This window comes from Anolis sagrei, chromosome X (genome assembly GCF_037176765.1).
Source record: "Anolis sagrei isolate rAnoSag1 chromosome X, rAnoSag1.mat, whole genome shotgun sequence".
Classification (NCBI taxonomy): domain Eukaryota; kingdom Metazoa; phylum Chordata; class Lepidosauria; order Squamata; family Dactyloidae; genus Anolis; species Anolis sagrei.
The window spans coordinates 20095469-20121399 of record NC_090034.1 but is presented as its reverse complement, the minus strand read 5'-3'; the positions used below and the strand labels follow the sequence as shown (position 1 = coordinate 20121399).

Here is a 25931-nt window from a genome sequence, read left to right as displayed (position 1 = left end):
GCATCTGGGTCGCTGGTTGTTTCTTTCTTCCATTAAGGCCGAGCAAAGAACTGAAACTGCATGTTGGAGAAAGGGTCCATAGGCTTTTGTGAACTGTGTGTTCATTGCCTTTCTGTGAGTAGCAACCAATGGCAGTTCTCATGCCTATGATGTTGAGTCCACTTCGGGTTTTAATCCAACTTTTAAAGGAGATATCTGGATCGCTACTCTAAAGTTTATTTATTTATTTACAGCTTTTATATTCTTCCCTTCTCACCCCGCAGGGGACTCAGGACGGATTACAGTGTACACATATATGGCAAACATTCAATGCCAATTTTGACATACAAACATATACAGACATAGGCTATTTAACTTTTTTTTCTGGCTGCCAGAGGAGCTGTTGCTTTCATTGTCCATCTGCGACGCTGATGAAGCACTTCCGCATTCCCCACATGCTTCCCTGCTGGAATGCTTTGCTGGAGTCTTCTTTATAGCCTCATAAATCAGTTAATTTAGCCTCCCCACACTTTAAGGTGGTACCTAATTTTCCTACTTGACAGATGCAACTGTCTTTCGGGTTGCAAAGGTCGACAACAGGCTACACACAATTGGTTGGAAACCCACTCCAACCCGGGCTGGCTTCGAACTCATGACCTTTTGGTCAGAGTGATCTTAAGGCAGCTGACACTCAGCCAGCTGCGCCACAATCCCGGTTTGGAGTCTTATCTGGCATGGATTGGCCACTGTTCTGGATATGTGCCACATTGTGGAGCATAAGATGCATTGGAGGCGCATCCTTGGGATGATGTAGCCAAACCCATTAAAAGCTGCATCAGTAAGAGTACAATATCTAGACCCGTGTTTCTCAACCTTCTCAACCTTTAATACAGTTCCTCGTGTTGTGATGAGCCTCAACCATAACATTATTTTCATTGCTACTTCACAACTGTAATTTTGCTACTGTCATGAATCATAATGTAAATATCTGACATGCAGAATATATTTTCATTCACTGGACTAAATTTGGCACAAATCCCCGATACACCCAAATTTGAATACTGGAGGGATTTTGTCATTTGGGAGTTATAGTTGCTGGGATTTATACTTCACCTACAATCAAAGAGCATTCTGAACTCCACCAACAATGGAATTGAACCAAACTTGGTACACAGAACTTGCATGACCAACAGAAAATACTGGAAGGATTTGGTGGACATTGACCTTCAGAGAGCACTGTGGACTCAAACAGTGATGGTTCTGGACCAAACTTGGCATGAATACTCAATATGCCCAAATGTGAACACTGGTGCAGTTCGGGAAAAATAGTTCACCTACAATCAAAGAGAATTCTGAAAGCCACTAACAATGGAATTGGGCCAAACTTCCCACACAGGATCCCCATGTCTTGAAGGGACTTGCTAGCGTGAGCTTCCCTCTTGACTTGCACGTTCTCCTTCGCCCTGCACATGTGTACCATACTGCCATGCGCCGAGCATGCCTGCTCTCCCCTCTCCATTTGGAGTCTCAGAAACAGCCCTTCCCTTGGCTGAGAGGCTGGTCAATCACAGCAGAGGAGGGCTTTTGATGGGAGGATTTGCTGTCTGTTTCCAAAAAGGAAGAGAGGGACAGGCAGAGAAGTCTTCAGTCTTCTTTGCCAAATGGGTTCCTAAGACCATCAGAAATATATTTTCTGATGGTCTTTGGTTACCCCTCTGAAATCCCCTTTCAACTCCTCCAGGAGTCCTGACCCACAGGTTGAGAAAGGCTCATCTAGGTTGAGGGAAGTCCTAATCCAACTATAGTCTGCTTTGGGCAAATTATAGAAGGAGATAGACACTATTAAAGAAGTAGGCAGATAGAATTAAGGAAAGAGTTGGACAAGATGGAAGGTGTCCAGAGAAGGTGGTCAGAGGTCTGGAAATCAAACCTATGAGAGAAAAGTTGGAGATAATTGGCTGAATTTATCCTTAAGAAGGCTATGAATTGTATGTTGCTTGTGTCTTCAATTCACCTGTTGACATACGGCAACCTCTTGAATTTCATGGGGTATATTTAGATATCTGTCGAATGGAAGATGCTCCAAAGTTGTTTTCTGTTCTTCTGGAACATTGATTTCCTCTGAATACTTTGGACTTTACCTCCCTAAATCCCCAGCCAATGTTCAGGAATCCTGGGAGCTGAAGTCCAAAACATTTGGAGACCATGGTTCTAGATCATAAGGCCCAAAACAAAAGGTTCTACTCAGCAAGAACGTCTTGATGATAAAAAATGGTTCAACTGGGGAATGAACTCCCTTGGAAGGTGGTAGATTTTCCATCTTCAGAGGTCTTTCAATGGAAGTTGGAGGACCACCTCTCATGGATGTTGGAATATGCAACTTTTGTCATCTTTCCTCTGACTCTGTGATTTCCATGGTATTTTACATCTTGTCAAAGTCAAATGTATATCAAACATTGGGATTTGGGGCATCTCAAGTGGAACCGAGGTTGGCGTGATGTGCCCTTGACCATCCATGCTCACTGCTTCCCATTGGAAACAAAGTTCTTCTGGTCGCCATATTTTAATAGTGAATCCCGTTGTACTTCAGATGGAAACACAGCATAGCTCCAGGACAGAGAGCAAAAAGGAAGGGCCTCGGACCCGGCTTTAATTAAATTTGAAGCCCTCATAAATCCCGCTCATTTTTCATTAGCACTCCGCATCAGGAAACCTGGCTTCTGGTATTTGGGACTTAATAAGGCAATCTCCCTGGCCGGGATCCAATAACTCCCGGCTGGTTAAATCTATTAATGGGTGAGAAATTGCTTAATTTGCTTCTCCTGTTTCTCCTGATGCTAACCAGATTCCCAACCGGAGCCCTGCATTCAGGTTTAAACAGTTGCAGAGCGGGGCATCCAAAGGAGGAGCATCGTCCAGCCGTTTTTGGAGACGTTTGGACACCGACATGGTCATGGATATTGCTTCCCAAGGAACTAGATAAGGAACCGGGATGTCTTTTATTTTTTGGTCCATTAAGCGTGGTATTTATTCTTGGTGAAGCTGTCACTTAAATCCAGGCTGGAGAAGCTTGGCTTTGCCTCCAGGGCCTGCTTGCAAAGAGGAAGCAGTTTAGAAATAATACACCACTTCTATTTTACATAAGAACGGCTTGGGGTTTTGGGCATCTGGTTTTGGTTTAAAGGGAAGGAGAGGGAGAATTGCAAAGGGCAAGCCTTTCAGTGCCCTCCCTCCCCTTCTTTTTCTACCTATCATGTCTTCATTTTAAGAAGAGGGGTTCTTTGGAGCTTCTCTTTGTTGGGCGAAATGCTGATTCCATTCCCAAAGGGTGCATCTACACTGCAGAATGCATGCAGTTTGGTGCTACTTGAACTGCTATGGCTCAATGCTGTGGGATCCTGGGAGTTGCTGTTTGCACTCCTTGCCAGAGAAGGCTCGGGGCCTTATAAAATTACAACTCCCAGGACCCCACCATGTTGAGTCAGGGCAATGGGATCAAACTGAATTCATTCTACAGTATAAATGCATCCAAGGTTAAACACATAAGAATATTCTTTGTTGTTGTTGTTTATTCATTTATAGCAGGACGTACCTTGGATTCTCAAAGTGTGGCCCATAGAAGTCCTCCAAAGTGCCCAGACCAATGTGTCCAGGAATTGTATCATTTTGGTACCATATCAGTGTCACATTAAAAGGTAAAGGTTTTCCCCTGACATTAAGTCTAGTCGTGTCCGACTCTGGGGGTTGGTGCTCATCTACATTTCTAAGACGAAGAACAGACATTGTCTGTAGACACCTCCAAGGTCATGTGGCCGGCATGACTGCGTGGAGCGTTGTTACCTTCCAGGAAAAGTGGTACCTATTGATCTATTCACATTTGCATGTTTTCGAACTGCTAGGTTGGCAGAAGCTGGGGCTGACAGTGGGAGCTTACCCCACTCCCCTCAAAGCCAAAGCCAACCTTAAAAACTCTGGCATAGACACTGAGAACTGGGAAGCCCTGGCCCTTGAGTGCTCCAGCTGGAGGTAAGCTGTGACCAGCAGTGCTGCAGAATTTGAAGAGGCATGAATGGAGGGTGAAAGAGAGAAACGTGCCAAGAGGAAGGCACATCAAGCCAACCCCGACCGAGACCGCCTTCCACCTGGAAACCAACGCCCTCATTGCGGGAGAAGATGCAGATCAAGAATAGGGCTCCACAGTCACCTACAGAGCCACCAGAACACTGATCCTGGAAGACTATCCTACTAGGCCAACGAGGGATCGCCTAAGTAAGTACGTACCCCACTCCCCATATTCAAACCACTGACCTTTTAGTCAGCAAGTTCAGCAGCTCAGTGGTTTAACTCGCTGTGCCACTGGGTAGTGTCACATTGCTACTACTAATATTAATCAATAATAATAATAATAATAATAATAATAATAATAATAATACACAGTATGGATCATTGATGCCCCCCTGGTGGTGCAGCTGGTTAAACTGCTGAGCTGCTGAACTTGCTGACTGAAAGGTTAGCAGTTTGTGGGAAGCAAGGCGAGCTCCTTCTGTTAGGCCCAGCTTCTGCCAACCTAGCAGTTCAAAAACATGCAAATGTGAGTAAATCAATAGGCACCACTTCTGCAGGAAGGTAACGGTGCTCCATGCAGTCACGCTGGCCACATGACCTTGAGGTGTCTACGGACAATGCTGGCTCTTCGGCTTAGAAATGGAGATGAGCACCCCCCCCCCCCCCAAAGTCAGACACAACTAGACTTAATGTCAGGGGAAAACTTTACCTTTACTATGGAGCTACAGCGGAATTGACAAGAAGCAACTGGAAAAGCTTACATGATACGAGGATTTAACGATCGAACTGCAAAGACTCTGGTATAAGCCAGTAAAGGTGGTCCCAGTGGTGGTCGGCACACTGAGTGCAGTGCCTAAAGACCTTGGCCTGCACTTAATAACAGTTGGTGCTGACAAACTCACCATCTGTCAGCTGCATAAGGCCACTCTACTTGGATCTGCACATATTATTCGCCAATACATCACACAGTCCTAGATATTTGGGAAGTGTCCGACGTGTGATCAAATACAAAAGCTAGCATAGTGATCTTGTTTGCTGTGTACTAATCTTATTGTGTATATAATAATAATAATAATAATAATAATAATAATAATAATACAATACAAAATACAGCATATAGATCTTGTTTGCTGTGACATACTGTGCTTTTGTGTCAATAATAATAATAATAGTAATAATATTAACTTTTTATATCTATTCTCTCCATGCTTTTTCTGTCTCCGGTATCAAGTTTTCTGTTCAAGACATACAATCCAAGGTGCATCTACACTGTACAATGAAGGCGGTTTGATATCGCTTTCACTGCCACAGCTCAACATTATGGGATCCTGGGAGTTGTAGTTTGGCAAGGCACCAGTCCTCTTTGGCAAAGAAGGTGCAAGATCCTGTAAAACCATAACTCCCAGGAATCCATATCATTGTGCCATTGCAGTTAAATGGGGTGTCAAACAGAATTAAATCTACAGCGCCCAAGATTTCACATGAGCAGTTTTCGCTTCCCTTTGGGCGATGGATGTAGCGAACTACACTGTAGAATGAATGCAGTTTTAATACCGCATGAACTGCCATGGCTCAATACTATGGAATCCTGGTAGCCGTGGATTGGTGTGGCACCAACCCTTTTGGACAGAGAAGGCAAAATAACTTGGAAAACTACAACTCCCAGGATCTCATGGCAGTTCAGGTGGTGTCAATCTGCATTCATTCCATAGTGTGGAGGCACCCTTAGGGCTGCATGGGTTTGAACATATTGAAAAGATCCAGATGAAAATGCTATGTCTCCAGCCAAACCTCCTGAGGATACTCCTTACTGGGATGAGACATGTCATGGGAAATCCAGTCCTTTGCAAAGGACATGCAACGGGTTCTTTCAGCCCAGAAAATAGCCCCAAGTTTGGACATCTGGAGACATTCTCCAATCCCTGCCGGGTTTGATGAAGCCGTGGTTTGAATTATTCCAAACGAAAGGGAGAGGGGTTGCGATGGGAGCGGCCTGCATTTATTAGAAACATCTGCAGTAAACCGGGATTCCTCTTATCAAAGTTTGCCCTAAGTGCTTTTGAGTGAAGCGGTGGCATGTTTTGGTTTCAGAGAGGCTCCGAGTTGAGCCTCCTTTGCTTTCTTCACCATTCGCTTCTTCTTTGCTGCGGCAATAGGCTTAATTTCCCCCAAATTTTGGCACATCTCTCCCAAACAAGACTCCCTCAGAGTTGCTCGTCTCCTGCCTTGGATTTCCTCCAAGTAGAGCCAGCGTTGGTTGAACATTGGACCATGACCCTGGGTTCATCTGCATGGTAGAAATAATGCAGTTTGACACCACTTTCACTGCAATGCCTCATGTCTATGGAATCCTCGCAGTTGTAGTTTGGGGAGGAAGCAGCACCCTTTGGCAGAAAAGACTAAAAGACCTTGTAAAACTGCAACTCCCATAGCATTGATCCATTGCAATCAAAGTGGTATCAAACTGAATCTATTCTGTACTGTAGATCCATGATGATGATGATGTAATTCCACTATATTGAAAAGCATTTCTCAACCTGGGAGTCAGGACCCCTGGGGGTCGTGAGAGGGTTTCAGAGAGGTCACCATAGACCATCAGAAAATGTATATTTGGCAGAGAAGGCTTAAGATCTCTCCACCTGTCATTATTATTATTATTATTATTATTATTATTATTATTATGGTACCTGCACAGTAGAATTATTATATTGTGATTTTTATTGCTATTATTGTTATTATTTTAAGGTTGTTGCACAGTAGGATCAATACTATTACTATTATTACTCCTATTATTATTTAAGATGTGTCTGCACTGCAGAATTAAAATATTATTGTGTCCACTGAAGAATTAATATATTGTTATTTAAGGTGTGTCTCCACATTATTATTATTATTATTATTATTATTATTATTATTATTATTAAAGGTGTTCCTGTACTGTAGAATAAATAAATAAATAAATAATAGTTATTGTTGTTATTTGCGATAGCATGCCCGAGCTTTTTGGAAAACTATATTGTCTGGCTTTGCTCGGGGGCTATCTGATACCTTCTGTTAAGATTAAGACCCTTAGCAAACAGAGGCACTTTAGGCAAAGTGAAAAGATAATCAAAATGAGTTTACTGCAAACAAGATAAATAAAGGGTTAACTCCACCCGGGACTATCATAAGGTAACTTAAAACACTACATTACAAAAGGAGATGTTTCTGGTTGCAGTCATCTTGTTGGGGTCTTTCAAAGTTTCTCTTGCCTCTGGTGCAAAGCGATGGATTATAAGTTGTTGCTTACAAACTGTCTTAATCTTCTCTCCTGTGAAGCTTAGACTGGCCAAAAGCTTCTGTTGTCCTTTGGACTACTGGTACAATAAAACTGCTAAATGCAGTTGCTAAGAATGCCTGTTTTTGGATTGTTTGGCCTTGTATTACCAGACAATGCCCCAAGCCTCTAGTGACTGTAGAAAACGGAGGAGTCCAGCAAGAGAACTCTATACAGGGAAATGGAATAGACAAACTAAGACTGGCCTCTGGGGAGATTTTAAGCTCCACCCAAAAACTAATACAAAGGAAGTTATCTACAGTATTGGGAAAACCTATAAACAGGGGGAACTCAAGCAGAAGGCAATGCCAAGACTTCACATTATGACCATATGATGATGATAATGATTATGATGTTTTTATCCCGATTGAGATGCAAAGCGGCTCAATGAAAAGACCTTTAGTTTTGCCGCAAAACAAAGTTTGAAATGAGACCAATGTTGCAAAACCCAAAGGTCTCCACACGTCTTTCTGTTAATTACCTCTTAGCCTCTCCAAGCCTCCTACCCAAGGGATCCATTTGCTGGCTTTTTACACTTTCTTTCTTTCTTTCTTTCTTTCTTTCTTTCTTTCTTTCTTTTTTCCTCTTGCTTTCCCTACAAGTGGGACGGTAGCAGAGGCGATATTTTTTAATAAGATGCCCTTTGGCGCAAGGAGGAGGAGGTGCAGAAAGCCACTTGTCCGGCTGCCAGGCTCCAGGAAGAATGGCCATTTTGTTCTTGGCTTTACCTGCAAACTTTGGGGAGGGAGAAGGCCCTGGCGCGACACGCTGATGGGTTGAAATTGGACCCCGAAAAATGTAACTGGACTGGTGCAGCATGACATGAGATTTCTAGGAGAAATATACAGTTGGGGTGACGTCTTGCCCTCCCTTCCAGCTGGACCCTCGTTCAAGCTTTACTGTGCAAACACTTAAATCAAGACCAGATTATCCCATTTGGAGATGTGCCTCCCCTTGGGCTGCTTGTGTTTGGCTCCTCCTTTGAGATCCTGCCATCTTTTATTGAGTTTGCTGCCATATCTCCCTTCTCTTAAGCCTCAAAGAAGGGCTAATTTGACCCCATCAACATTATCATGTAATGCAGTTTCAACCTGCATTATATGGCAGTGTACATAGGGAGTTTCCTTAGTCCCTGAAATGGAGCCTACAGTTCCCCATCCTCAATGTTTGACCCCCCATCCAGTGATACAGAACATAACCCACTATTCTTTTCTTTACACAACAGACTCTCAATTAACCAGAACTCAAGTCAAGCAACTGACAAAAGTTTAGTATTGACTGGCTGCCATTAAACTAAAACTGCATATGGTATTCACAAAGCTGTGTTTACAATTTGGCAAAACTGCACTGAGTTTGTCTCAATTTGATTTTAATATTAATATCAAATCAATACAGAGTTGATGGTATTGTGTAGTATGGATTATAGGCCATGTGGAGACAGCAGGTAACAAATAAATTATTATTATTATTATTATTATTATTATTATTATTATTATTTGATAAACAACAGGATTAGTACACAGCAAACAAGATCATTATGTTGGCTGTTGTATTGGATCATACGTCGGACACTTCCCAAGTGTCTAGGACTATATGATGTATTGACGAATAATGCATGCGGATCCAAGTAGGATGGCCTTTTGCTGCTGACAGGTGGCAATTTTGTCAGCGCCAATTGTTTTTAAGTGCTGGCCAAAGTCTTTAGGCACTGCACCCAGTGTGCCAATCACCACTGGGACCACCTTGACTTTCTTCTTCCTTTCTTCTTCCTTTTCCTCCTCTTCCTCTTCCTCTTCTTCTTATGTCACTCTCAAGCAATCAAAAATATTTATGCAGCCAACCCTCATGAGTGCCTTTGGTTAACTGAGAGGAGTAATAACAACAACAACAACAACAATACTTTATTTATATTATATCTTCCCGAAGGGACTCGAGATGGATTCCAAATGTAAAAGGCAAACATTCAATGCCCAAATACAACAACAGTACATCCATACTAACAAAATTTAAACAACACAACATATAAACACAAATTATGACTTAACAACTAAAATTAAATTAAGAAACACAACCTGTTATAGCAATGTAGTGTATATTGAAACAAAATGTAATGTATATTTTGTCACGACTTTTGGCTAGCACAATAAACATAGAGATTGCTATTAAAATATTTCTATCCTTTCCTCCAAAACCGATTTCAAATCTTGGCAAAACTAAGCTATTGTGAATCCATCAGGATATGGATTAAGGTGTCCTTCCAAGGCAGTAAAAGCAAAAGGGGAAGCTGCTTCCGGAGCTGCACCTTGGAGTTCTTCTTTGAGGGACCTCGTCTCTAATTTACCTGCCATGGCTCAATGCTAGGCCATCCTGAGATTTGTAGTTTGGTGAGGCATCAGTATCCTTTGGCAGGGAAGGCTCAGGAGCTTGTAAAACTACATCCCCCGTGACTCCAAAGTATTGAACTCATGTGATTGAAGTGGATTTGTTCTACAGTGTAGATGAATCCCAACTTTCCATTGCTGAAAGTTTTGGTGTCCTAACACTTTTGTTTTTAAAGAATCAGACCTTTGAGTCCTCATGGACAACAAGCTAAACGTGAGCCAACAATGTGATGCGGCGGCTAAAAAGATTAATAGGATTTCGGCCTACATAAATTGGAGTCTAGTATCTAGATCCAGGGAAATCATTCTATTCCTCTATTCTGCCTTGTTCAGACCACACCTGGAATCACACTGTGTCCAGTTCTGGGCACCGTAATTGAAGGGAGATGTTGACAAGCTGGAATGTGTCCAGAGAAAGGTGACTAAAATGATCAAGGGTCTGGAGAACAAGTCCTGTGAGGAGCAGCTTAAAGAGCTGGGCATGTTTAACCTGCAGAAGAGAAGGCTGAGAGGAGACATGATGAGGGCCATGGATAAATATGAGGGGAAGTCATAAGGAGGAGGGTGCAAACTTGTTTTCTGCTGCCTTGGAGACTAGGAATTAGAACAATGACTTTAAACTACAGAAAAGAGGATCCCACTTGACCATGAGGAAGAACTTCCTAACTGTGAGACCTGTTTAGCAGTGGAACTCACTGCCCTGGAGTGTGGTGGAGGCTCCTTCTTTGGAGGCTTTCAAACAGAGGCTGGATAGCCATCTGTCAGGGGTGCTTTGAATGCAATTTTCCTGCTTCTTGGCAGGAAGGGGTTGGATTGGATGGTCCACGTGGTCTCTTCCAACTCTGATTCTATGAAGGGGATTCTAAACATGCAACAATTTCAGTGTGCACCTTTTGGAGCCAAATGACAACGAGGGCACTTTTTTGCCGCTGTGCTTTGTACATTCGACAGCAAATCCTTTTTCTTAGTTTCAGGGTTTTGAAAATTGGGATGCGCATTAGATTTGATGGCTCATTAGTCTCAATACAGCATGTCTTGGAACCAGGGACACCCCCCCCCCCCTCCAAAATCCTATTTTAAACCTGTTGCAACCGGCACTGGAGTGCCACTGGCACCAGTGTTGACCACAAGCGGCCATGAAAATAAACATTCCGGGTCTGACATGACGAGCGGATCGCAGAGGGGAATATTAAATGCAAGGCAAACACTGTTGCGCCCTACTTTTATGGGATTTTCTGAATGCTCCCCGGTCTTGCTTGCCTGCCTCAATGGGCCCACTGTTTGGGAGGCCTGGTGCCAGCGGTGCGGAGAGCGCTGTCCGAAAGGCAGCCCTTGCGTCGCCTCTTGGGTCAACAGGGAGCCCGGCGGTTTGGCTGCGGAGCCTTGGAGCCGAGAGGAGAACCGGGCGTTTGTCCTGGGCTTCCTAAGGGCACCCTTAAGAGCCATGGGAGGAAACGGGGGCGCCTGCACTGCGGAACGGATGCCGTTTGGTCCTGTTGCATCAACTGCTCAAAGGCACCGTTTTGAACCCAAACAGGCAACAGTCAACTGTTCCTTGATCCTGAAAGAAAAAGATTTTAAACTTTTTTTAAATTTAGTAAAATATGAAGGAACAGAAAGGGAAAAAAGGGAACCTGTAGGTGCCAACAGAAGCTGGAACTACGAATGACACAGTTACATATACTTCTATAGGCAAAGCAACACTAAAACGTCCTTTTCAGGCATTTCTAGGTGCCACCGGTGGTGCAGTGGGTTAAACCGCTGAGCTACTGAACTTGCTGATCGAAAGGTTGCAGGTTCGAATCTGGGGAGTGGCATAGCTCCCACAATTAGCCCTAGCTTCTGCCAGCCTAGCAGTTCGAAAACATGCAAATGTGAGTAGATCAATAGGTACCTATCTGGCTGGAAGGCAACCGCACGTCTTGCAGTCATGCTGGCCACATGACCTTGGAGATGTCTGTGGACAATGGCGGCTCTTCAGCTTGGAAATGGAGATGAGCACCAACCCCCAGAGTAAGACACAACTGGACTTAATGTCAGGGGAAAACTTTTACCTTTAGGTGAATTCCTAACATTAAAAGTGCAAAAGGTGAGATTATATCATGCACATACTTGACATTTTACACTTTCTTTTTGCCTTTTCTTCAGTTAATTCATTGACACTTTCTCTTTAGCAGAGAGGAAACAAGAGACAACCCCTGGCTTCAGGAGAATTCAAGTTCCCAATGGGGAGGATTGATGCTATAACTCCCATAGCATTGTGACATTGCAATTAAAGTGGTATCAGACTGCATCCGTTCTATAAGGTAAAGATAAAGATTTCCACTGGCATTAAGTCTAGTCGTGTCCGACTCTGGGGGTTGGTGTTCATCTCCATTTTTAAGCCAAAGAGCTGGCGTTGTCCGTAGACACCTCCAAGGTCATGTGGCCAGCATGGCTGCATGGAGTGCCATTACCTTACAGCCGAAGTGGTACCTTTTGATCTGCTCACATTTGCATGTTTTCAAACTGCTAGGTTGGCAGAAGCTGGGGCTAACAGTAGGAGCTCACCCCGCTCCTCAGATGCAAACCGCTGCCCTTTTGGCCAGCAAGTTCAGCAGCTCAGTGGTTTAACACACTGTGCCAAGAGGCCCTCTAGTTGTAGTTGCATAATATCGTAGGTTCATAACAACAACAACAATAATAAGGCACCAGCACTCAAAGACCTTGTCAAACTACAACTCCCACAATTCTTTAATATAGTTTATATAATTGTTTATATAATATATCTGTTTATATAATAAAGGCGAAAATATATTTGTATGTTTATGGGTGAGTATCTATGTATCTACATTTGTGGGTGACTTCCAAGATGGCACTGTGATGGGTCTGAACCAAACTTGGCACACAGGCCCAACATGACCAACAGAACATACTGGAGGGGGATGGACCTTAGATGTTGGGAGTTATAGTTCACCCACATTCAGAAAGCACTATCCACTCAACTGACAATGAATCTTGACCAGTCTTGACACACAAACCCAACATGACCAATGTTGCATGCTTCTGAGGCTTGGAGGGATGGACTTTAGAGTTTGGGAGTTATAGTTCACCCACATCCAGAGAGCACTGTGCTCTCAACCAACGATGGAGCTTGACTGATCTTGGCACACAAACTCAACATCACCAACGTTTAATGTTGCTGTGGCTTGGAGGGATGGACGTTAGAGTTTGGGAGTTGTAGTCCACCCACATCCAGAAAGCACTGTGCACTCAAACAGCAATGGATCTTGACTAATCTTGGCACACAAACTCAACATCACCAACTTTTAATGTTGCTGTGATTTGGAGGGATGGACCTTAGAGTTTGGGAGTTGTAGTCCACCCACATCCAGAGAGCACTGTTCACTCAACCAATGATGGATCTTGACCAGTCTTGGCACACAGGTACGGCCTGTCCAACTTTCAATGCTTCTGGGATTTGGAGAGATGGACCTTAGAGGTTGGGAGTTCACCCACGTCCAGAGAGCACTGTGCATCTAATCAATGATAGATCTTGACCAATTTTGGCACACCATTCCAACATAACCAATTTTAAATGTTGATGGATAAATGGCTTTGCAAAATCCCTTACCCGGGCATCGGCAGGTACTTAAGCTCATATTTCTATAAATGTAAAGAGACCCTTGAAAGTTATCTTTGCTTTATTTTATTCTCTCTCCCACCTACCCCTATCTTGCAACCCCCCTCCCACCCAAAATCCAGCTTCTTTCATTTGGGAAGTTGGTTTTCAAGCCAAGCAGGATCCCAGTTCAGGGAATTGGCGGTAGCACCAGGTAGCGCCTTCGGTAACGGCACAATTTGCTCTTTGTGAATGCCGCGTTATGAAAGCTCCTACTGTTCCCCGCATCACTTTATGGCACTCTGAGGCAAACATGATCCAGAGCCCCAAATGCCTTCATCTAAACACAGCCACGAGCCGTTAGACTTCCCTTTAAGTAAACCAACATCCCTGATTCTTTTTTTAAAGGTTGTTCTTTGGACAGCGCCTTCGTGCGTCACATTTATGGTTCAGGTTGGGAAAGGGGTTTCGATGGCTGGTGCCTCCCTTAATTTTCCCCTACAGACTGGTAGCAATTGAATTAAAGCAGAATGGAAGCATCGTTGTTAGGTAGGACCCGGCGCAATGCATATCACAATTGGAGGGGAGCGTTCCTATGGAAAATATAGATCCATGAAAAGTGTCCCATGGGGTGTCCTTTCCCAACTCTTGACCCAAGAGCTATTAGGGTTTAAAAAGGTTGGGTTGGATGGTTAATTTGGCGGCAGAGAGGTCTTGTGTACTATCATGAGTACAAATAAACACAACAACAGTAATCCAAATACTCTGGCACAAGCCAGTCAAGGTGGTCCCAGTGGTGATCAGCAGACTGGGTGCAGTGCCTAAATACCTTGGCCTGCACTTAAAAACAATTGGCACTGACAAAATTACCACCTCTCAGCTATTTGGATGTGCACACTTTATTCACCAATACATCACACAGTCCTAAACACTTGGGAAGTGTTTGATGTGTGATCTAATACAAAAACCAACATAATTATCTTGTTTGCTGTGTAGTAATATTGTTATGTATCTAATAATAATAATCATCATCATCATCTATAAATGTAATGTTCATTTGTGGGATTAACATAACTCAAAAACCACTGGATGAATTGCCGCCAAATTTGGCCACACAACACCTATTACCCCAGGGAGTGACCATCACTCAAAAAAATAATAAATGATTTTGTCATTTGGGAGTTGTAGTTGCTGGGATTTATAGTGTACTTAAAATCAAAGAGCATTCTAAACTCCACCAATGATGGAATTGAACTAAAAGTGACACACAGGACTCCCATTACCAACAGAAAACACTAGAAGGGTGTGGTGGGCATTGACTTTGAGTTTGGGAGTTGTAGTTCATCTACATCCAGAGAGCCCCGTGGACTCAAACAATGACCAAACTTGGCATGAATATTCCGTATGCCCAAATATGCACACAGATGGAGTTTGGAGGAAATAGACCTTGACATTTGGGAGTTGTCGTTACTGGGATTTATAGTTCACCTACAATCAAAGAGCCCCTGGTGGCGCAGTGGGTTAAAGCACTGAGCTGCTAAGGTTGTAATGATATAGAAATGGACAAAAGAGGTGCAAAGTTGCTGTTTTTAAAAGAGGGCAAAGGTTGTTTACAAATGTGTTCGCAAATATTGATACAGATCCCAGAATCTGCTGAAACTTTGGTATTTTCATCGACACTGCCATATAATCCAGTTTTGGAATGCCGATCAACGGCATTGAACCAGATTATATAGCAGTGTAGGCTCATATACATCCAGTTCAAACTGCATTATATGAGTCTACATTGACCAGTACAATCCAATTCAAACTGCATTATATGGCAATGTAGATTGGGCCTTCGTTGGAAGTTGATTGTTGAATTTATGAGTTATTTATTTACAGTATTTATATTCTGCCCTTCTCACGTCAAATGGGTCCTTGAATAGGACTCAGAGCAGATCACAGAACACATATACGGCAAACAATGCCATTATAAACCGACAAGACAGACAACTGTACATAGATAGAGGTATATATAGGCTTTCCCATCTTCGAGGCTGTGCCCAGTTCTGGCCACGGGGGTGCTTTTGCTCCACTTTCCCTGCCAAAGAGCTTTGTTCATAAACTTCCATAAAATCGCTGGCATTTTTCTGGCATTTCCTTATGGGTGCCTTAAATACCTCCCCGCTTAAGCAGTACCTATTTATCTACTTACATTGCTGTTTCTGAAACTTCTAGGTAGGCAGAAGCTGGGCTAAAGACCAGGAGCTCAGCCTGAACCGGGCTTTGAATTACCAACCTTTGGTTAGTAAGATTTACTGCCACTCGTGTTTAACCTGCTGGGCTAAAGCCCGGCTCTGGAGGTCTTAGAGAGAGTATTTTTAATCGAATCTGTGAATAATTTAACCTGCATAAGTCAAAATCAAATTCAGAGAGATTGTGTTTATATATATATATCCTTGAGGTTCAGTATAGCCATAAAAAATTTTTCATGAGCCCAGCTTACATAGGTAAAGGTAAAGGTAAAGGTTTTCCTTTAGTCTCTGACTCTGCGGGTTGGTGCTCATCTCCATTTCTAAGCTGAAGAGCTAGCGTTGTCCATAGACATCTCCAAGGTCATGTGGCTGGCATGACTGCACGGAGTGCCGTTACCTTCCCATTGGAGCGGTACCTATTGATCTACTCACATTTGCATGTTTTCAAACTGCTAGGTTGGCAGAAGCTGGGGCTGAAAGCGGGAGCTCACCCCTCCCCAGATTCAAACCTGCAACCTTTCAGTCAACAAGTTCAGCAGCTCCACGCTTTAACCCACTGCCACCGACTTACATATATTGTCTCAACGTATCTGAAATTCAGAACTGATTTATTCTTTTGGACCTTCTGATAAAGGTGCATGTGCTCTAGTCAGAGCTGTTATCAAGATCCAATTGCAACCCTGCTATTTTGTATAAGCTCTATATGATTTTGTCCAGTTGTCCAGTATTTTAGCTACAATATAGGAATATGGGATGAAGGGAGGTCCATGGGAGCGATGCCATGAGTTACTACACCAGGTGGCCCAAACCCTAGATACACCAAACAGAGACACCTGAGTCTATTCGCCCTAAGAACTGAAGAGTAATCCCTACTGACCCAACAAGCAAGCAAAAGTAGTTTGGACTGGATGGCCCCTGGGAGACCCTTCCAACTCATATGATCCACCCATTCATTCATTTATAGGATCTTTTTGCAGAATGGAATCCAGCGCCCTCTCAGAGTTCAGTGGAGTCTCCTTCTCAGGAGACTTAAGCAGAAGCTGGATGTCCATCTGTCAGGAGGGCTTGGATTGTGTCTTTCTGCATGGCAGAAATGAGGTTGGATTGGATGGCCCTTGGGGTCTCCTCGAACTCTAGTGAAATAATAATGCCTCCTCTGGAGTTTTTTGAATAGATGTTGGATGGCCATCTGTTTGGAGGGCTTGGATTGTGTCTTTCTTCATGGCAATATAGGGTTGGACTAGATGGCCCTTGGGGTCTCTTCTAAGTCTGTTATTCAGTAATGGGATGCAAAGGAGGTGATTGAAGGGGGTGGCATAAGGAAGCCAAAGTCCCCTGGATTGTGGAGGCAGACTTCTCCCATCCAGAGCCGCTCCAACTTCTTAAAATATTTTTCAGGGATCCTGAACAAATAAATACCCTGAATGAAGCCATGGTTCATGGCGGTGTAATTTTAGCTCCGTGCTTTCCCCAGGAATGCCCAGAATAAATAGGAGATATTTGCAACCCAGGCTTCTGTTTGTATTCAGAGCAAGACTGTTTCTCCCCCCCCCCCCCCTCCCCAAACGCTGAGCCAAAGGGGTGGTGCAGCGCATACAGAAAATGCGGTCATCCGTGCAATGAAATGAAGATAGATACATGGTTAAAGAAGCCTTTCTCAGCCTAACAGTCGCTGGTGCTTTCTTGTGTCCAGTCTGGGTTTTAGTCCGAACCTTAAAGAACTGTCCGTAGCTTCAGGGTTGATTTTAACAGCAGGTTTCAGGCCTTGGATTTAATTCTGGAGCAGTTTCAACACTCCACTGGCATGTAAAGCACAAGCTGACACTATCTAATGGTGCGTCTACATCATCATAATCAATATTATATATTATGGAATATATATTATTATATTATTATACTAGCTGTCCCCTGCCACATGTTGCTGTGGCGCAGTCTGTATATATGTGTTTTGTGTGTTTATGTATGTGTATATGTTTATAAATGTGTTTTTCGCATGCATTATAATGTATTTTTTATTTTTTTGGCTTTTAAGTCCCTGTGTTTTTCAGTGTTTTTATGAGTGATGGTCACTTATTGAACTGATAGATGGGTTTTTTTAGTTATGTTAACCCCACAAACTAACATCATATTTTTTATTTATATAGATTAATATCACTATCAAAGGGTGCATCTACATCATCATTATCATATTATTATTATTATTATTATTATTATTATTATTTTAGTTTGGACTTAATTTCGGAGCCGTTTTAACACTTCACTGGCATGTAAAGCACAGACTGACAGTATCGAATGGTGCATCTACATCATCATCATCAATATTATATATTATGTATTGGAGCCCCTGGTGGCACAGTGGGTTAAACCCCTGTGCTGGCAGGACTGAAGACCGACAGGTCGCAGGTCCGAATCCGGGGAGAGCGTGGATGAGCTCCCTCTATCAGCTCCAGCTCCTTATGCGGGGACACGAGAGAAGCCTCCCACAAGTATGATAAAACATCAAAAATTATCCAGGCGTCCCCTGGGCAACGTCCTTGCAGAAGGCCAATTCTCTCATACCAGAAGTGACTTGCAGTTTAGTTGCTCCTGACACGACCTCTCTCTCTCTCTCTCTCTTTCTCTCTGTATATATATATATATACATACATAGAAATATATTATTGTTATATTACTATATTTCTATATTATTATTATATTAATATCACCATCTAAGGGTGCATCTACATTATTATGATATTGTTATACAGCTGATACTGTGTTTTTAGCAAGTTTAATGTGCTTGTAATTTGAATTCTATTTTAATATTGGTATCTTCCTACCAAGTAGTTTGAAAGCATGTCATGTGAGTAGATCCAAAGGTACTGCTTCGGCAGGGAGGTAAAAGGGTGCTCCATGCACACATGTCAGCAGTGATCAAAGAAAGTCTATGGTCAACAGGCTCCTCGGCATGAAAAAATGGAACAAGAGCACCTTCCCATGGCCGAAGATGAGCATCACCTCCAGATGCCGGAGGTGGAACGGGGAAGGCCTTTACCTCTGTCCGTGTATTGTATGTCATTGTTGACTGTGTAAAAAGGCATTGAATGTTTGCATTATATATGTAAAACTGTAATCTGCTCTGAGTCCTCCGGGGAGATAAAGCAGTATATAAATAAAATTTATTATTATTATTATTATTATTATTATTATTATTATTATTATGTTGTGGATTGTAAATTGCATTTTTAAATGTGGTGAACTGCTTTGCTTCTCAATCAAAAGTTACTATTAAAATAATAATAATAATAATAATAATAATAATGTGTAACTTTTGTTTTCTATATTTTAATATGTATTTTATGGAAATACATTTCATATGTTTAATATGTTTTAATATATGTATTCTACTGAGAGTTTTTAAATTATTACCGTATGTGTTTTGATTATGTGTTTTAGCAATGTTGTAACCCACTTTGAGCCATGAGTAGAGGCAGGTAAGAAATAAAACTAATAATAATAATAATAATAATAATAATAATAATAATATCTGCTGCTCGAGGCAGGGTCCAACATTTTTAAAACAGATAAAACACAGCACTATTGAAATACCTATAAGAAATTACACACAAGATTGACACCAATAAAATGCTGGTATAAATTCAAAAGTAATAATAATGTAATGATAATTTTATTTAATTATTTATTTATCGTATCAGAAGTGAACCAAGGGTATAGTTGTAATGGATTTTAAAAAATACAAAGTTTTAAAACTTGGCATTATATTAAATGTCCTTTGGTCAGTAGCAGGCCACTTGGAGTGCCTCTGGTGTTGCTATAAGAAGGTCCTCCAATGTGCATGTGGCAGGGCTCAGACTGCATTGTAATAGGTGGTCTGTGGTTTGCTCTTCTCCACACTCGCCTGTCGTGGACACCACTTTGTATCCCCATTTCTTAAGGTAGGCTCTGCATCTCGTGATTGCAGAGTGCAGTCTATTCAGCACATTCCAGTCTTCTGTGTGCCCAGGAGGGAGTCTCTCATTCGGTATCAGCCACTGATTGAGGTTCCGAGTTTTAGCCTGCCACTTTTGGACTCTAGCTTGCTGCGAATATCTCTGTAGATCTTAGAAAACTATTTCTTGATTTAAGGCATTGGTGTGTTGGCTGATATCCAAACAGGGGGTGGCTGTTTGGTCCCTTCATTATTGGCTGCTACTTCCCAGCAGATGTCAGGTGGATAATGATAATATAACAATGCATTTATTACTTGTCTCTCCTTCTAGCCCGAGACACAAGGAGAGGCAGGTAATTGATTGGAAGAGATGATGATGGCAACTATGATTTCAATATCATCACCATCATGATCATCCTCATCATCCAAAGGATCCCCAAAGATCCTGATGCCCACCATTAAGGTTGCAAGTCCAACTGAGACCCACATATAGAATGGCAGAGAAAGATGGCATCATCCCATTTAAAAGTGGAGACTCTGGTATAGAAATAGAATTGTGGCCATTGGTTAAAAAGGAAGCAGCGGGTTTTTTTTTACCCCTTACAAATGCCTGCCTTCTATACAAAATATATATGTATGTGTGTGTGTGTATGTCGCATGCATCTGAAGTTTATTTCGGTCCTTGGGTAAGTGGCGCGGCAGTGTGTCTCTAGTAAATTGCCAGCGTTTTACGGTGGCTCTGGCACCCGAGACCCACAGACGGTGGTGTCGTGGTGCATTGAATATTGAATATTGCCATTGATGGAGCTGGCGGGGAGGGCACCGTTTATAAATAAATTAAAAAAGAGGAAAGCCTCTCTGGAGACGTAATTTATTTTGATGTTTCCTTACCCGGCAACTGTTTTTCCCTCCTCCTCCTCCTCCCTTCTCTGCAAACAAACAAACACAGCATTGCTCTCTGCGTCTGCTTTCACCCGGCCTGGACGCTTCGGATCCTTTTAAAAATAACTTTTATTGGGCTTCTGTTTGCAAACTTTACAGGAGATTTAGGGCTGGAAAAGGAGGTATATTTAGTGTAAAGAACAGGGAGGCAAAAGCTGCATTGGAGGCAAAAGCTGCATTGCGTTTGATTTTTCAATTTTTAGCTGAATCTGTTTTAGATTTTGATGGGTTTGGCTTGAGTCCTGGATTGGGGAGAAGGTATAATCCTGTTACTATCATCAGTCGTCATCATTGCAGATTGCAGCAGCAACAAAAACCTGGAATATTGATTAATAATAATAATAATAATAATAATGTTTAATAACAACAACAACACTTTATTTGTATTCCACCCTATCTCCCCGAGGGAACATAGGGTGGATTCCAGCATAGTCTGACATATACAGACACAATAATAAAATAATAATAATAAAACTTTATTTATACCCCGCTACCATCTCCCCAAGGGACTCGGTGCGGCTTACATGAGGCCGAGCCCACAATACATCAATAATAAAAACAATAACAACAAGTAATACAAAACAATAAAAATAAAAGTCGTAACAGAAAATAAGCCATAAACATTAACAGTAACACAACGACTTTTAAAAACCTATGGCTGGGCCAAATGTAATAATTAAAATTTAAAAATAATGCTGAGCATGAACAGGTGAAATATGACTAGGATAGAGTTTGCAGAGAGTGATGGGTTTCCTTGAAACAAGGAAACAGATACACAAATAAAGGTAAAGGCTTCCCTTTCGTCTCCAGCTCTGGGGGTGGTGCTCATCTACATTTCAAAGCCAAAGAGCCTGCATCGTCCTTAGACACCTCCTAGGTCATGTGGCTGGCATGACTATTGATCTACTCACATTTGCATGTTTTCGAACTGCTAGGTTGGCAGGAGCTGGGGCTAACAGTGGGAGCTCACCCTGTCCATTCAAAGTGCCAACCTTCCAAGTTCAGCAGCTCGACGGTTTAACCCACTGCGTCACCAGAGAGGAATGGTTTGTGCTTTGGAGAGGGGTTCGAATCTCTGCTCAGCCGTAGAGTTGTAGTTTTCCAAGGTCTTTTACTTCTATATCCAAGAATGGCTGTGCAGCTCCAAACTACAACTCCTAAGATTCTATCTAATTGTACCATAGCCATTTAGGTGGAGCCAAACTGCATCAATTCTACACCCTGTCTTGCAGTGGGGGGTGGGACAATGTCAAACGTCAGTCTCCTTCTCTGGATGCTTGTAATCAGAGGCTGGATGGCCATCTGTTGGGAGGGTTCAGATGGTGTCTTCCTTCCTTGAAGAAAGGGGTCAGCCTGGATAGCCTTTGGGGTCCCTTCCCACTCTAGGACTCTATTCATGCTGGCCCAGGAGAGCTGCATTTCCAAGGGTTTGCATCCTCTTCACTGCCTTTGGTCCTTAACTCAAACCGTTCCCATCCAGACGACCCCTTGGTCCTTTGACCCCGGATGTAGAGCTCTCCTGACCTCTTGCCCCCGTTGGGCTTCGTCCTGCGAAAGGAAGGAAAGAAGGAAGGAAGGAAGGATGCTGCGGCCGGGTGTCCCAAGGGAATTCACAACCAGAGAAAGCCCCGCTCTGATTAATCCCAGCTTTGCGAGGCAGGAATTGCATTCGTTACAGTTCTGGCTTTCCCTTTTTTTGCAAAAGGAGGCATATTGCGCATCGAAGAGTGTTCTGGCCCTGTTTGTTTGTGGGTGCATTCCACGTTGTTTTGTTTTGTTTTCCCTTTTGCTCAAAGCTGCAAACAATTTAAAGACGTGTTGCGTCTCCTCCAATTATCATCGGCCTTTCTGGCCATCTCTGTTTTGTGCTGCTTGGATTTTTTCCCCCAAAGGACAGCAAAAACAAAACAAAAGACAAGAAACATTACTAATGGATAGAAGCTGCATCGCAATGAGGCTGGAGTTTTGTGCCTGCCATTGCTTTGCTATTTTTATGCGATACACGTTACAGTCCTGGATCATGTAGTCATTGCTCACCTGTATCTGCTGCATGGGAACTACAACTAACAGGATCTCAAAACCATCCATTGCCCAACAAGTTGGATATCATGCTGCTTATCTTCTCAAGGACTTGGATAGAGATCCATGGAATGAAAATCCATTGGGTAGCCTTGGGCAAGTCACACACTCTCAGCCTCTGAAAGGTGGTGCTCATCTCAATTTCTAAGCCGAAGAGCTTGCGTTGTGTATAGACACCTCCAAGGTCATGTGGCCAGCATGACTGCATAGAGCACTGTTACTTTCCCACCGAAGCAGTACCTATTGATCTACTCACATTTTCATGTTTTCAAACTGCTAGGTTGGCAGAAGCTGGGGCTAACAGCAGGAGCTCACCCCGCTCCCTGTATTCAAACCACCGACCTTTTGGTCAGCAAGTTCAGCAGCTCAACGATCTAACATGCTGTTCCACCAGAGGGCCCTCTAGTTATAGTTGCATAATAATGTGGTACATAACAACAACAACAACAACAACAACAAGGCACCAGCACTCAAAACCTTGTCAAACTACAACTCCCACGATTCTGTAATATTGAGCCATGGCAGTTAAAGTGTTGTCCAACTACATCCATTTCTACAATGCAAATGCACCCTTTGGAAGGCTGTATGTACCCTAGCGTCTGCACTGTATTGTTAAGATAGTTCAACCCCACTATGGAGTTGATGGAGTTGTAGTTTTGCGGTCAGCAATTTCAGCAGCTCAGCAGTTTAACCCATTGCGCCACCGCAAATGCCCTATTTTAATTCAAAATAATAAGTCAACAATTTGCTTTATTAAAAAGATTTTTTGGCTCTTTGATATATAAGTTATACAATGTATACCCATTTTATTATTTCATAATACTTCCGGGTCACAAATCCTATTGCAGTCATCTTCTGTTTATGCACACACGCACACATATCCATAAAAGGTTTCCATTCGTTTTGCAGTTTTTGTGTATTATTGTAGAATTAAACTTAATTTGTCAATTTCAGCCATTTCAAAAAAATTGTAATCCCTTCATAGGACGTTGGTGTTCTGTGTTGCTTCCATAGTTTTGCATATTCAATTCTTGCTGCAATAGTCATGTACAGGAAGATTATTTCCTGGTGTTCTGGTATTTGCTTGTCTAGTAGTCCCAGTAAGATAACCTTCCACCTCCATATGTTTCTGATGATACAATACACTTATGTACAGAACTAATTTACTAACATGGCTCCGCAACTCACATGAGGAGGGTGACTAAACTGATCAAGGGTCTGAAGCTCTATGAGGAGTGGCTTAAAGAGCTGGGCATGTTTAGCCTGCAGAAGAGAATGCTGAGAGGAGACATGATGAGAGCCATGGACCAAGAGTTCAGAGGAAGTCCTAGGGAGGAGGGAGCAAGCTTGTTTTCTGCTGTCCTGGAGACTAGGATGCAATGGAACAATGGCTTCAAACTACAGGAAAAGGGATTTCACCTGTACATTAGGAAGAACTTCCTGACTGTGAGAGTTGTTCAGCAGTGGAACTCTCTGCCTCAAAGTGTGGTGGAGGCTCCTTCTTGGGAGGCTTTTAAGCAGAGGCTGGATGGCCATCTGTCTGGGGTGCTTTGAATGTGATTTTCCTGCTTCTTTACAGAATGAGGTTGGACTGGATCGCCCACGAGGTCTCTTCCAACTCTATGATTATATATTATATTCTTTTATGGTCCTTATTTTGCCCTTCTTTCCCCCTTTTTGTACTGTTTACTTGCGTTATTGTTATATTTTGTTCTTTTGAAAACAAAATAAGACGTATTACCAAGATACCCCAACATGCATATATACATATTTTGACTTAGAAGATTATTCATGTCCACTTGGTTGTTTTCCATAGCCCCGAAGTTCTATAAAATACAGATGCTTCCAATAAACTTTATCTATCTTGAACCGGTGTACTGGGGCTTGGTGGGTCCTTTAGCCAGAGTTATTGTTTCCTCTCTGCTTGCCTTCTTGTTCATTTCAGCTCTGTGTTTTGCTTGAGAAATACAGTAGGGTTGATATTACTTTAGAAGGTTGGAAGTTCAACGATGTAGAGATGTCTGTTTACAATGGTATATTATGTGTGTTAGATGAGGAAAAGAGGTTCTCCTCTTTTCCTTCTTCCAGCAGCCTCACCTAATATACATAATATACCAGGCATGGGCAAACTTGGGCCCTCCGGGTGTTTTGGACTTCAACTCCCACAATTCCTAACAGCCTATTGGCTGTTAGGAATTTTGGGAGTTGAAGTCCAAAACACCCGGAGGGCTCAAGTTTGTCCATGCCTGTAACATACCATTGAAAACAACCATCCCTACATAATTTAACTCTTGGGTTCCCTTCCAAACTGACATTCGTTCCGGTTTTCGCTCTCTTCCAGACCCAACCTGTGCCCAACCCCATCGCCTACTACATGCATCGCTCTCCGGAGGGTTTCCACCAGTTTGAGACACTCTTCAACCACATCATTGAGCTGGCCGTGCCCTTCTTGCTGTTCCTAGGGCGGCGCTTGTGCATCATTCATGGCTTGCTGCAGATTCTCTTCCAGGTGAGGCTGAGCACATTGACTTGTCACAATGACACAACTAGGGGAGGTGTGAAAAGTGCAGCATTTCAGCAATGCATTATTTTTTATAATTTGTTCTAATTGTCATGACATGGTGTGATGGAAGTGTTAGTGCTCAGCAAGAGGCTGGAGATTTCTCAGAGGACGAGGGGGATAATGGGTTTCCAACTGAGGAGTTTGTGTGTGATTGGATGAATTGCAGGCCTTAGATCAGAGATAAGTGTAGACAGTTGAAGATGAGTCAGATAATGTTTTGGATTCCAATGTTTGTTCCTTAGCAAGGAACAAACATTGGAATCCAAAAGGGAAACCAGTGATAGGTCAATTTCTCTTGGGAAGTGTCCTTCGGCTGATGGGGAGTTTTCCCATTATAACAGATTAGGTCTCTGGACAGAGGGAGTGCAGGATAGATTAATTAGGCATTCAGATAGACTCTGTGATAAATCTTTGAAACAATCCAGGTGTGTAAGGCATGATGTCATGGCTTCTTGGTCAGGCTTGGTCCTAAATTAAGTGGTGTTTACTTGGTGTGCTTCAGAGCAGACAACTTTGCCAAAAGGTTCAGGTTCCTGCCTTGGCTTTCAAGGTCATGATTCAAGTTTCCTGTGTTTGCCTATGTTCCTGAAAGAGTTTTCCTTGGAAAAAGTTCCTGCTTTCATGCTTATGGATTTATGTCTGTGATCTTGACTTCCTTAACTTCATGTACCTTGCCATTTTTTGGACTACTGCTCTTTTGTATATAGACTACTATTTTATAGCTCCTTTTCTACTGCTCTTTTGGGTAATGCCCTTCCCTCCCTTTGTACATAGCTTTCTTAATAAACTGCTGTAGTTAGTACAACTGGTCTCTGGTTTGGTGCTGGGTGAAAAAGTGTC

General features: G+C 42.6%; 1 protein-coding gene across 3 annotated transcripts in view; it reads left to right on the top strand.

Annotated features, from left to right (window-relative positions):
- The window catches only part of LMF1 (lipase maturation factor 1), a 124110-nt gene that overhangs the window by 58646 nt on the left and 39533 nt on the right, over positions 1–25931 (top strand). For 2 of the 3 annotated variants that reach the window (XM_060786554.2, XM_060786556.2), the window contains one exon: positions 24870–25037. The exons of the other annotated variant lie outside the window; for it this stretch is intronic. In XM_060786554.2, the coding sequence (XP_060642537.2) occupies positions 24870–25037 (168 nt within the window). The remainder of the gene's footprint in view (positions 1–24869; positions 25038–25931) is intronic. 3 annotated transcript variants of the gene reach the window in all.